A 13,311-nucleotide genomic window follows, 5' to 3' on the forward strand; every position below is an offset into this window, starting at 1 on the left:
ATTAATACAATGTGTATATTGAAAATTTTCCATTTAAAGACATGGATATATCAGTTAGAAAATATTTTCATATAATTTTGTTTCTAGATGTATAAAAATCAATATAATTTCCATACTCTCTTTAATTCTCATAAATATTCCATATCCTTATACTTTAAATTTCTCGATGTCGACTCTCGAATATAAAATATGTGATATTAATATTCGGGTAATAAAAGCCTATCGCGGATGTAATTGCGCGAAATTTTTCTTTGATACAAGACTTTACTTGGAATAATCTCTTGGTTTGAGATTTAATTCCAACAGATTCCCCTCTAACCCCCCTAGATGGAAGTAGGCGAGAAAAATATCGGTCCGAAAGTCGCTGAATTGGGAATCGAACCCGAGTCTTAATCTCAAACCAAGAGATTATTCCAAGTAAAGTCTTGTATCAAAGAAAAATTTCGCGCAATTACATCCGCGATAGGCTCTTATTACCCGAATATTAATATCACATATCCTTATACTTTGTTTACTTATTCTGTTTAATGGATTATTAAATTCATATATTCTCGATACAAGTATTCTTTTCTTACCAGTTAATTATTTTGTTAATGATATTATCATAACAGCGAATTATTTGTTTTCAAAAAATCATATAAGTTATCAGAAATGCCATCAATGGAGGAAAAAAGAAAATATTATGTTTGAAGGGAAACACACAAAAATTGTGAAGCTTAAGTTAAGAGTTTTCAAAAAATGTATCAGTTTCAATCTCCTCTATTTCTTTTAAAAAATATAATAATCTTTGTCAAACACAAGCTAGATTTAAATTCATATATTCTCGAGAATGTCTGTCGGGCCAAGGGCAACTTCTTAGGTACGATTGTTGATCTTTCGCACTCTTGCTGAGCAATCCGACTCACGAAACCGACAGCGAAGGTGTCACGCCTAGTAGCCGTGGCTAGCCTCCCATGTCGAGAGAAATTTTAATAAACGGTTGTTCGGTACACGCCGATCCCGCACGCATAACGTACGCGGCAAAGTGTGGAGGTGTTGCCTGGTAGCCGGTAGGACGACGCGGCTGAGGGGGAGAGGTTAATCACCCACGCTGGATTTTAATAAACGGTTCGGGGGGCAAACAAAGCTGGCCATCAATAACCGCGGCGCTGCCTCTGTCTCTCTTTTTCTCTTTCTCTCACCTTCCCTCGTTCATATATGCTTCGTCTTACTCCCTTCTTTCCAACGCCGAGGTTCCAACGGCCCACCACGCCAGGCTGACCGACCCGCGGCCATGCCAGGGCCTTTGCCACCAGCTTGTCGAGCCTCGCAGCAGACAGCGAGATAGGCGGAGATCGTATCTCCGTGGTTATTAATTAACCGGCGAGAAGGGAAGGCCCCCTTTCATCACCTCGCAAACGATCTCGCCTTCAGCGAAAGAGGGCTTTCGGCCTTGCTCTAGCATATAGATAGCGCATACAGACGCAACTCGGGGACTTTTCGCTTGATAAATCCGATCTCGTGTCCAAAGGGACAGATCGTTACGAGTGTGAATGGGATTCATCGAAATTACGCATTGTACGTGTTTTTAAACATATCACCGAGATTTTCGAATATCAAACGAGACGCGATTATGCGATTAATTTATTAGTCTACACGAAATGCATGAGCAATGAAGAATATTAGTAACGAGCACAAAGTTATAATATTTTACTATTCGGAAATTTAAAAAAAATATCGGTTTTCTTTTATATTTTATCTTATCTTAAAAAATTGATATCTTGTATCTGTAAATTAAAATTTTTAATTATCATTATCAGTCCCCAGAGATATCAGATTAATTATTAATAAAAAATGTACGCGAGAAGTAAGGTACAAGTAATAATTCTGATTCAGCAAAAAATGCAATTATCTTCCACGATATGGAATTTGCGGAAAAAGTAAAATATAATTCAACGAGATTCGCACGTCTGAGATATCTCGCGGAAAAATCAATACGAGACGCCACAGATAATGAGCACTTACCCGTTTATGGACGTTCGACTGATGAACCAGGATAACGCCGACCGGGCTAACGAGTGCCAAGCTTGCAAGGGTAACGAGTCGGATCTCTCCGCGGATCTCACGAGGAAAATTTCGGCGGCTTTGTCGGGCTGGTCGGCATTGGGACCGGTGCCGAGCGGAACCCACAGATCCAGCAAATCTTCTCTGATCTTGCTTTTGTCTACTCTATACCACTGTAAAAATATGTTACACTTTTGTGTATCTTCTTAAATAATAAATAAAATTAGTGCAAATTTATCTTATCGAGATTTTTACGCAATATTATATGAATAATACTGAATTATTTATTATTTTTATTTTAATATTATTAGATAATAAATCAATTAATAAAAATTAATTTCTATATGCATGATTTCGTTAAATATTAAACATCTAAACCTTATAAGCTAAAATTATTTTCTACAATGATTTTTTAGTTTTATAAAATTTTATGGAGTTTTTGTTTAATTTTATGTATATATATGTAAATTTATATTTATATACATACAGTTTTATGTAACATTAGAAGAAAAATATATGTGGTACTCGGGTATAATGTCTCAATAAAAAAATTGATTCTTTCAGAATTTTATGCAATCTCGTGGACGAAATCATTCGATCGCCAAAATCATCGCGCCATACAAAGTACATCAATTTGCGGGAATAAAATTCGCGAAGCTCCAGCACATTCCATTAACGTCCCACCGGGTGGGCCGCCGAAAATGTATTTCTCGCTTCATTACAACCGCATATTACGGTATTAACGACGTATATATTCTTTGGCCGTGAATCAATTTTTCCCCTCGAAACCGCACGACATTTCGAGAGTTTGCGCAATTACGTGCTGCCAGATTTCTCTCTTCCCTCATTTCTTTCTCTCGCTTTTGGAAACTACATACGTCACCGACGAAAGGACGCCCATCGTTCGGAGTTTCAACGTAAAAATAAAAACTCGCGAGATTTTATATTTCATTAAGGCGCCATATGCGACCGGGAGACGTTTCTCATTGCGTCGGTTGAATATTTTTCGCTTCATTATCAAAGGTGCGTATCGCGACATTAACGATGCTCTCCCCGCCCCGCATCTCTCATCCTCGAAAAGAACCGCGAAACGCCACACAGTCCGAAAAGCAATTACGTTGACCGGTCGGTCCGTCCACCGGGTTCTGCTCTACACGACAGATATCCGATTTCACCGTCAGCTTCCGAGAATAAGAACCAATTACGCGGCCCCGGGGCATTAAGGAATCGATCTAATTTGCGCGCGCGAGGCGCGGCGCGGGGCGAAGCGGCGGCTATTAATGGCGAGAGAGCCGGCCGATGAAATTATACGAAAATGTAATCAAGGCGCTTTTTGTCTCGTTTCGCTCCGAGCAGGGCAGAAGCGTAATTAGGAATGCTTTTGCGCCTCGCGACGGGGGACACTTGTTGCTCGCTCCGCTCCTCTCCCGCTCCCTCATTTTCTCTCGCCTCTGTCTCTCTCTCTCTCTTATTTCGCCCTTCCATCTTCCTTCATCTCGCAATCGTTAATCGCTACTTCTCGTTTCTCTTTTTCCCCTTCTCTTCCCGTTGTAAATCTCACTCTCTCTCTTTCTCTGTCCTGCTCTCGCGCGGTTCTTCGGTAGTCGAGTGGTCGAAAAAGGAGAAGGAGCCAGCGAGGGAAAAAAGCCGGGAGATGGAAGGACCTCGCCACAGAAGGAGAGTAATTAACACCCAGGTGCGCGGCCCTAAGAAGTCGTTTATGGATTGCTCGGCTGCCGCGGCCGCGTAGCCGGCCATCAATTAGATTCTCTAATTAAAACAGTCCGCTCATCCCGCCGCGGCGCGGCACACATTAACTCTGCCGGCCTCACCAATCGACTTTGTCATCGTCCACCGGGCGGAGGCGCGACGGATTGTCACGTTTCTTGTTCGAGGGCCCGAGCAGCTTGCCCGGCATCGATAAGACCCCGCGATATAACACCTCGAGTCATTTACGATATGAGAATGTCGGACTTTTGCAAAATACTTTCAATCGATATTGGATGAGTAATCGTGTTTCGAACGAGCTTTTCTTACGTTTTATATCCTTCAAGGGTGGGATTATTTTAGATGATTCAAAATAATCTTATGATGCACAGTGAATCGCGAAATTTAATATAAACGAGAATATAATTTGACTTGAAATACACTTTTATTCGCAAAATTTTATTTAATATAAATTTATTATATAGAAATGCATTATAATATACGTATTAATAAAATATTTTATTCCTGTTAACTTACATTAGTGTAAAAAACACATTATAGAATTAATAATTCACTAATGTATCAAGTGTTAAATGTCTCTATTTATTAGAATCACTGAAAAAGAAAGAAAAAGAAACAACAATCGCTTTAAATAATTAAGTAAAAAATCAAATGATAATTATAGCAAAATATCTTTATAGCCCTTAACGCTGAACATTTTCCGTTTCCATTTTGCTGCTCTTGAGGTAAAAAACGCCATCATCATTTCAAGGATAATATCGAAACAAAGAAGCCCGGCAATGCGTGAAGGTGCAAAGGTGAGCGCACCTTTGTGGCTCGACGCGGTGCAAAGAGGACGCTGCGCGTGCAATTTTAATTATGGCTACCAGCGTGTGTCGCTAATTGCAGGTAGCCCGACGAGCTCACCCCACGTCATCACACTTTGATTTGACTTTTTCCCCGGGGCATTACAAATGGCTACTGACGTGGTCGCGCGCGCTGCCGGACAGCATTCCTCTTCGTGTCATTAGTGGCGCGGACTTTCTGCGCAGCGCGGGACTCGAGGAAAGGAAGGAAGGAAGGAAGGAAGGAAGGAAAGGATCTGTTGGACGGAGAAACGCAGACGAAGAATCGCGAGACAATCGACTCCGTGTTGCCTTCCGTGTAGCACGCACCAATCGCGCCTCTCGGCACCGACAACAAGTAGCCGACTCGGAAATCGCAGCCATCTAAATCAACGTCGCGCGTTCACCGCGACGAACGGACGAAATAACGCCGAGAGATTTGACGTCCTCGAATCCTCGCGAGATATACGCCATTTTAGAGATTCTAATTTAAGCAAAATATAATAAATGACACGATACTTTTTATTTTTCACAGCATATTGTGAATATTTATTTTAATAATGAAACTTTTCGACGAAAGAAGATTATCATCTCCAAAATTCGTGACTGTTTGTTTCACGTAAAAAATTTCAATAGAGATGAAAGAGTATTGTATATAAATTGTATATCGAAGAATGTGCATCGTTATAGCGAGCACGATTTTATACAGCCTCAAAATATAAAATAACAGGGTAGCACGCGTTCCTCTTACGTGATTATGCCGTTCCCCGTGTAACAACGGCGAGAAGAAAGTCTCGCTCTATGATTTCAGATCCACGAGTGGAGTTCGTTGATCATCGCCGAGTTACGTTTGAAGATGCACTTCGTCCGAGATGGTTATGCGCCGCTTTATGCCGCCGCGGAACGATGCATAGGAAAACTTGTAAAACGTAAACGTAGAGATATAAACTGCGATGTTAGGTCATTATTTAGACGGTAAGACTGTGTTTCGCGACATGCTCTTGCTAAATCGATGTAATCGAATTATTTTTACTCATTGCGTCGGTCATATGTATCGCAGCTACAAATCCGTTGGATCTTAATTCTTACAATATACTCGTGTAACATATAACTTACAGACAAACATGTTTGATTAGCCTTTATTCTTTAGTATTTTAACTCCATAGTATTATTCAGTATTTTTTATTCGTATTATTTAGTATTTTATTTCTTTAGTATTTTGATTTTATTTTGTCTTAGTAATATACATATAATAATATAAAAATCAGATATAAATTTTTGCAATTATAAATTTGATCAGAATTTAAAGTTTGCTCATTTTTCATTCGAATAAACAAAAGTATAAATACTAATAAATACATACATAAAATCTTTTATCCATTTTTATAATTAAATCTCGAATTAAAATTTTGAATTAAAAGTACATAAGCATAAATAATTACTAAATAATAATTCATGTATCGAATGTTTACTATTACAAAGAAGGATAGTTCAATTTTCTAATAGAGAAAGGAAAAAGATGATTTTTTTAATTAAAGATTAAGATCAATATGCGTTTCTCTCATTTTGCCGAGCTGTGCTCAAACACTCTTAAGAGTTCCCGACGAGATCCAAAACTACCAGAGCTCTCCAACATCGTTCGCGCGGCTTCCAGGCTTCCTGCTTCTTTTTCTCGCGTCCGGGGGAGACGAGAGAATCGAGCGGGGCACGCGTAAACCCGGCGCAAACTACGGACGATAAACAACGTCGCGTCGAGCGGTTTATGCTTTCCGCGCGGAATACATACTGGGGATGTTTGGCCCAGCACGGGGCTCCTCGGATTCCTGAGGCGTGTTGGATCGCGAGTCAAACGCATTCTCTTCCTGTGCCATTATGTTATTGCTGCCAGGGTGGCGGCAGGTCAACAGACGTTATATCGGCGCCGTGGGAGAGAAGCAGAGAGCTTCGTCTTTCAACAGATTTCTTTTTTTTTTTTCACAGAGAGAGCGAAAGAGCTTTTCTTTCCGTAGCAGGACGTGACTAGATTTCGCGCCTGACAAAGGAAATTCGATTGCTCGGAATCGAAATTAGAAGTTATCGAATGGTAGATCGTATGCAGAGGTGAAAGATATTACAAAAATAATTGCTCAAGGGACTGATGTAAATATATATTTATTTTATAGATTATTAGTCTTTATAAAATTTATGGAGAAGTTAATTTATTATATTTTTTTATTTTCTTCAAATATGAAAATGCGTATTCAGTGCAATGAAATGTTTGCCTAGCTTTGTAAATCGACACTAATATCCCTGATTATATTTCTTAAAATATTTCATATTCTTCTTCTCATCTCTTTATGTCTAAACAATAATTTTTTAAATACTAAGGTTCTATAAACACTGAATATTTCCACATCAAAGCATCAAATTGTGAAATTTTATTGAATGTAGGTAAAAAGCTTGTGAAACGCTCTGATGAAGAGCAGTCGGCGGGAAACTAAAGAAGAGTGATGGAAGCGCGAAGCAAGCTGGTACCCCTTTCGCAAAAATCAAGGGAACGCTGTAGGAATATCTTGATTGGAAAAGTAACGGAGAGAGGTGTAACTAACCGTGAGAAGTTTCCATCGATGATCGACTAACGAAGCCGATCGCGCCTAGAATATCACTTCGTTTACGCCAAAAGGAGAGGCATTTGGATCCAAAAAATACCTTCAAAGTAGTGAGAAGAAATGGCCATGGCAGATAATGAACATTGTATATTATATCTTCTCGCGTTTAATCCTTTATTAATTATTTATAAAAGATAATATTATATTTCAGTATAAAAATAATCACATCTATATTATTTTTAATATATATTTCTCTCTATTATTTCTTATTTATTATATTTTAATTTTAATATATTTTTATTTTTCTGCTTTTACCTTCAACAAAATAAATTCTTAAATTGTCAAAAATTTTTCATACTCTTTAGAGGTAAAAGGATCAATTTAATAATTTTTTTTTAATATTGAGATATTAATAAACGATCACACTCTAACGAATATAAATTGCTTTTATATTGCTTCGAGATAACGAAGAGCGGCTATATAACGTGTACGAATGGACAGTTCAGTGTTTAAGATCTCTATCAGAGGCACGTACACGAACACGCACGAGAGGACAATGAGAAGATCGTCCGATTGCCATCAGTTTTTTTTCGGCATGGCACGAGGTCGATCATGCGTGAAGCGTTGGACGAGAAAAGGCGCTCTCTTGTGTCGCGTACATCCCTGGACTTGCGTACGTATCGTGCCCCCGAGGAGCATTTCAGAATGAGCCGATAACGATCTGTACTGTCCGTCTCGCGGTTTCGTTATCCGATCCATATTATAGCGTCGCGCGCGAAATAACTTGCAAATTATAACGCGCGGCTATAATCCGGAGCTTCTCTGATTTCAACGATGTTGGCTCGTTTTTCGCACTTCCGCTACGCATTCGCGCCTCAACTTCGTATCAAACCCCGGTCGCAGAATTTTTTACGATGACAAAATTGCGGAAGAAATGAAAAAAACAGGATGTACATCTCTCGAAAGATTTTTATATCAAGATAGACATAATCACATTGTATCACAAATTTTTATATCAAGATATAATCAAGACATAATCATATTGTATCTTCCAAACACTCGAAGTAAAGAATGATTGAATAGTGAATTATATTTTTGAAGTCTTTCAAAATCTGTTAAATAATAAAATTATTGCATATGTTAAACAACATAATATCAAATTATAAATAAAATATTTAATATTAACTTATCAAGACTGATTTGAAATGGCAAAGATTATGTGCTGCATATGTATCTATGAATTTCGATGTGTTAGTTTAAGAGCATTTGTAATAATTTTAATTTCGTATACATCATCTTTTTTTGCAATATTATGATAAAGTTGAAAAAATTTAAGTATAAAATGCTAAATTTCAAAATATTAAAAGAATAAAATTAAAAAAAATAAAATTATATATTACAATAGGAAATATTTATGCACTAAAAATGCCTAAAAAATTGATTAAAAAATATATTAATGCCATTTACAGCAAAAATATTGTTTATATAGAGATTTGCGTTAAGCTTCATATGTTTAAAAAAATTTGTTTGCATATCTATATTATCTACTATTGAATAATATGTTAAATAGAGCCGCATATTACCCGTTTTGCGTTTCTTTCTTTGCGCCATTTCAGAATACGGCAGCCGCAATAATAAAAAAAAAAGCAATGCCTTCATAAAAAAAATAGAACCGAATAAAAAGTCCGAGAAAACGGGGCTAACGAGATCTCTCTCATCTCTGCCATTCTCACAAAGGCCATCTCGCGCAATTTTAAAGTCGACGTTTTAAAATCCAAGTTTTCAGCTTCGCGTGAACTTTCGGCGACACACAAAGCGCATTTCTGCCTCTCTCTTTCTCTTTCAGGTACGCATTACTTTGCCGGATATATTATTTTTATCCCGGGAACCACTATTTCTCTCGTACGTGCAAGGATGCGAAAAAATCCGACCATACTTGTCAGTCGAATTCATTTTTTAAATTAAATAAAATAGAATAAGCGTAAGCCAGCATAGTTGATATATTAAAAATAAATTAATTTACATAAATACAAAAGATGATGGTAACTTTATTTAAGAATAATATCTATAACATAAATGTCATTTCAGCCTTTTTTTTATTTCTAGTTTTTTTAGAAATCTCTAATATTCATTTACGATGAAAGTGATTATAAAATGATTGTAAAAGAATTCGCATTTAATAGTTAAATGTTAACAAATCCTAGCGCAAAATTAATATAAAAAATCTATGTAAGATCTTGATTGCGAGAGGGCTCTTAATTATATTCTTTGCAATATTGGAAGAATAAGCATATATTCGCAGAAAAGTCAGTTTTCTGACGTAATCGGTCCGCGCGCGCGAGCCACGTGTGATTATACGGCGCGATAAGCGGAGATCCGCCGGCTATCCGGATTTATCGCGGATCTTCCGCGTCGGGATCCGCCTTCGCTGGATGCTGGCCAGGCGGGCGAGGGGGAAGGCGCATCGCGAGAGAGAAAAGGTTGTAAACGCGCGCGAGACACATCATATGCTCGGTTCGCCAAACAATCTCGTGCGTCTCCATCGCGCAGCGATAGCGCATCTAGCAGCCTCTTTTTACGCTCCCATGAATAAGCTGCGTAATGGATATCATAGAAACGGAGAGGCGGGGGAGGTTGGCATCGTGCGTGCGGTTGCGATCGCGCGTTGATAGGCTTGCTTTAACACCGGTATTTACAGCAAGCTCGTCACGGAATCGCCGAGATAACGTCACGTATGACGGCATGGCCATCTCGTTCGACTCCATAAAATGTTACGCAAATTGTAATCATATTGTAACGGATTGTCTCGCGTTCTATCTGAATACTTCCGTGTAGCTAGATTCCTCCTCTACAACGTGTTAGAGTATCGATGTAACTGTAGCGTTAACACGTGCGTCGTAAACTCGAGATTACGCGGATTTTGATCGCTCGATAAGTGTTTCGGATTATTGACGTTAGTGATCCGATTTTTCCATTGATTGATTGATTGATAAAAAATTATAATATCAAAGAGATTGATTTTAGCCGTCGAAATATAAACTTGTAGAATATTATATATATCAATAATAAAATACATACAATACTTTAATAACAATTTAAAAAAATAAATAAACTACACAAAACTGATAATTTTTAATATCATATATACATTAAAGTTGTGTGTGTATGTGTGAATAATAAAATAATATTAATAAAATTATATTGATTCGTATAAAATCATAACATTAAACTAATCATAATATTACGATAAACATTGATCGGTTTATTATTTTCTCTTCGTGAGACAATCGATTATTTCTGCTTCTTCTCCCTCCTATTTCCACTGAACATTATCGTCGCGAGTACCGCTATAATTGCACTTTGCGATCTCACGCATCCGTGCGTCGATGACTCAGGAAACGACATTGATCGTGATGATCGTGTACGACATACTTAAAATTCCTGAGAAACGAGACGCACGGATGCGTAAGAGTACGGAAAAGCACGGGAGAAAAAGGGAAAGGGAGAAACAAGGATGCAGGACAGAAGGGTAGGACAACATGGGGGAAACGTGGAGCGAGGACGAGATATACTCGTCTTGTGCGCGTCTTTCTCCGGATCCCTCGCCGCTTTCCTCCCCTCAGGAGCCTCATCCATCAGTCACTTAATATTTCAAAGCAGCGCCCTGCGCAACGTTTTCCATCCCTCTCCTCCCCTTCGTTTCCCGAGACGCGCGGACGTCGTTGTGAACCCATATCGCTCTTTTTAAAAGCTTAAAACACCAGAGTGGAGTTGCCGCATCAACATAGCCGAGAGTAAAGTTTCTAGACTTTAGCGAAGGGGATATTAGAGCGCGACGTCCTTTTCCCCTGCCCCTCCCCCTCTTCCCTCCCGCCCGAACGACGAGAACGAGGATGATGACGGCAGCGGGGACCCGAAGTGATGTGTCTCGCGTCGATTTCGTAAGGAGGGAAAAAGGAAACCTCGCGGGGCATCTCATCCCCTAGTTTTCCTCCCACCAGCTACTCCTTGGCTCCGCTCGAAATTCAAATTTCTCGTTTCACGCGACCGAATGGGATTCTTCCCTTCTCCCTTGAGCGAGCACCTGCCTAAGTACGCGCCGCAGTCGTCGGAGTCGAGATCGATTCGCTCCGCGTCTCGCGGAAAGAAGGAGGGATGAAGGGGAGAAGGATGGTGTGCTCGCGAATACGGAGATAAAAGCCGTTGTTTTTTTTTCTTCCTTATCGCGGACGAAATGTGACTGGATTGTCTAGACTGATTCGAATGATAAAGATAAGCTCGATCTGAAGATGTAATTTCGAAAATTCATATAAATTTGACGAGTAATTTCATAAGTATTATTGTGAAAGACAAATTTACAATAGTTGAAAGTAGAGAAACAGAGAATTCTTAAAATTTTTGAAAATAACTCAAAATGAATGAGCAAATTTTTAGAAATATTTTCAAAAAATGTAATTCTTGAAAATTAGCATCATGTGTGATATGGAAAAATTTACTGCTTTAAGAAAATGTGAATTGAGTTTGATAGAGTTTATTCATGATACATATAATCGACGGAGATTACTTATTATTTACGATGCAAATGCATAAAATTGAGGCATAGTTTTTTATGCTTTATGTGTTTTCTGGAAACCTTCAGGAAAAAAGAACTCGAGAAAATCTTAAAAATATTCAGAATTTGTTTATGTATGTGGAAATGTGTATAGAAATGTATATATGTATAGAAAAAATTACAGAAAAAATTCTTTTAAAATATTACAAATATATATTTCGAAACAATTTGTGAGATCATCAATTTTAAATTAAATCTTATTAATTTGAAATGGAAAATTGTCAAGCCAATAACACATACACATTTTTTTTTCTTGTGTACATTGATAACGATATATTAACAGATATGTTATCTTTTGATTATATTTATGTAGAATTATTAGCGGAAAGAATCCTGTTTTCATAAAATAATTTATCATTTATATAGTATATACATATACACACACATAAAATAATAACATTTATTACATTGTTAATTTCTATATTTTGAAAATCTATTTTTAATCTTTTTGCAATTTATATTATCTTTATTCAATCTATATCTATATTTAAAATCTTTTTTATATTCGTTTATTTTATTAGTATTAATTCCGTGGTTTTTATAATGTCATTATACATATATATTTATAAATAAAATAATGATAAGATACAAAATTTATATAAATTTATATATATATATATATATATATATATATATATATATATATTATTTTATCATAAAACATTTAAATTTCTCTTTAAAATTCTAAAACATATTAAATACGTTCAACGATTTTGTTTATGATAATAAAGATTATTATACGATATTAATATCTTAATCACCAATATCAATAATATATTAATCTCTTACTCAACAAGTATTGCAGCAATTCAATCAATTAAATCTTCCCAGAGATTGAGAAATATAAATAAGGACTCAAACCTTGACTCAAACATATTCGATATAGAGAGAAAAATAAATTTGCTGTCTCATTTGAAAAATTCAATAAATAAATTATCATTTATTATCATCTATTATCATTTAATTTTCAATAAATAATAAAAATTGCAAAATGGATTTAGTTTTGATAATCTATGTCTAGTTTTTGTAGTATTAAAGTATATTATAAATAACAGCGATAAAATATAAAAATATATCTCCATTTATTCATCAAAATAAAAAATAAACTATTTTTTCTTGTATATTTCATATCTAACATAAAAAAGACATAATTTTATGTTTAATAATTTTTTCCTAAATATTTTGTTTTTACGATTTTTCAGTAATATTCGACAAGTTAAAGTTTCTCGTGTCTCCGATTACATCTCCATTCGACGAAGCTCGCGATCCAGTATTTTTCACTTCAATCGTCGTGAAGAGCACGATCGTGATCGCCGCGAGTTAAATTGGCGTAGACTTCTTCGCCGTAATTATAAATAGGATAGGAAAACGCGGAGAGAGGATCCGATACGTCGTGGACAGTGCCTGAAGCGGCCCCGAGGATGTTTCAGGAATATCGAGGACGTAATTATCCCGTAATTGCCGAGCGCGGTCTTGACTCTTGAGCAGCTCTACGTCTCGGCGGTTATCCGAGTGG

General features: G+C 37.0%; 1 protein-coding gene across 2 annotated transcripts in view; it reads right to left on the bottom strand.

Annotated features, from left to right (window-relative positions):
- Nucleotides 1-13,311, bottom strand: part of LOC145966662 (protein-L-histidine N-pros-methyltransferase) — a 38,483-nt gene that overhangs the window by 23,492 nt on the left and 1,680 nt on the right. For both annotated transcript variants that reach the window (XR_014437118.1, XM_083090934.1), the window contains exon 2: nt 2,005-2,216. Coding sequence is in view for 1 of the 2 variants with exons in the window: in XM_083090934.1 (XP_082947060.1) it covers nt 2,005-2,216 (212 nt within the window). In the remaining variant the exon portion in view is untranslated. The remainder of the gene's footprint in view (nt 1-2,004; nt 2,217-13,311) is intronic.

This window comes from Camponotus vicinus, unplaced genomic scaffold, assembly GCF_025532165.1.
Source record: "Camponotus vicinus isolate PSW18456_S1 unplaced genomic scaffold, iyCamVici1.0 SCAF_2, whole genome shotgun sequence".
NCBI classification, from domain to species: Eukaryota; Metazoa; Arthropoda; class Insecta; order Hymenoptera; family Formicidae; genus Camponotus; species Camponotus vicinus.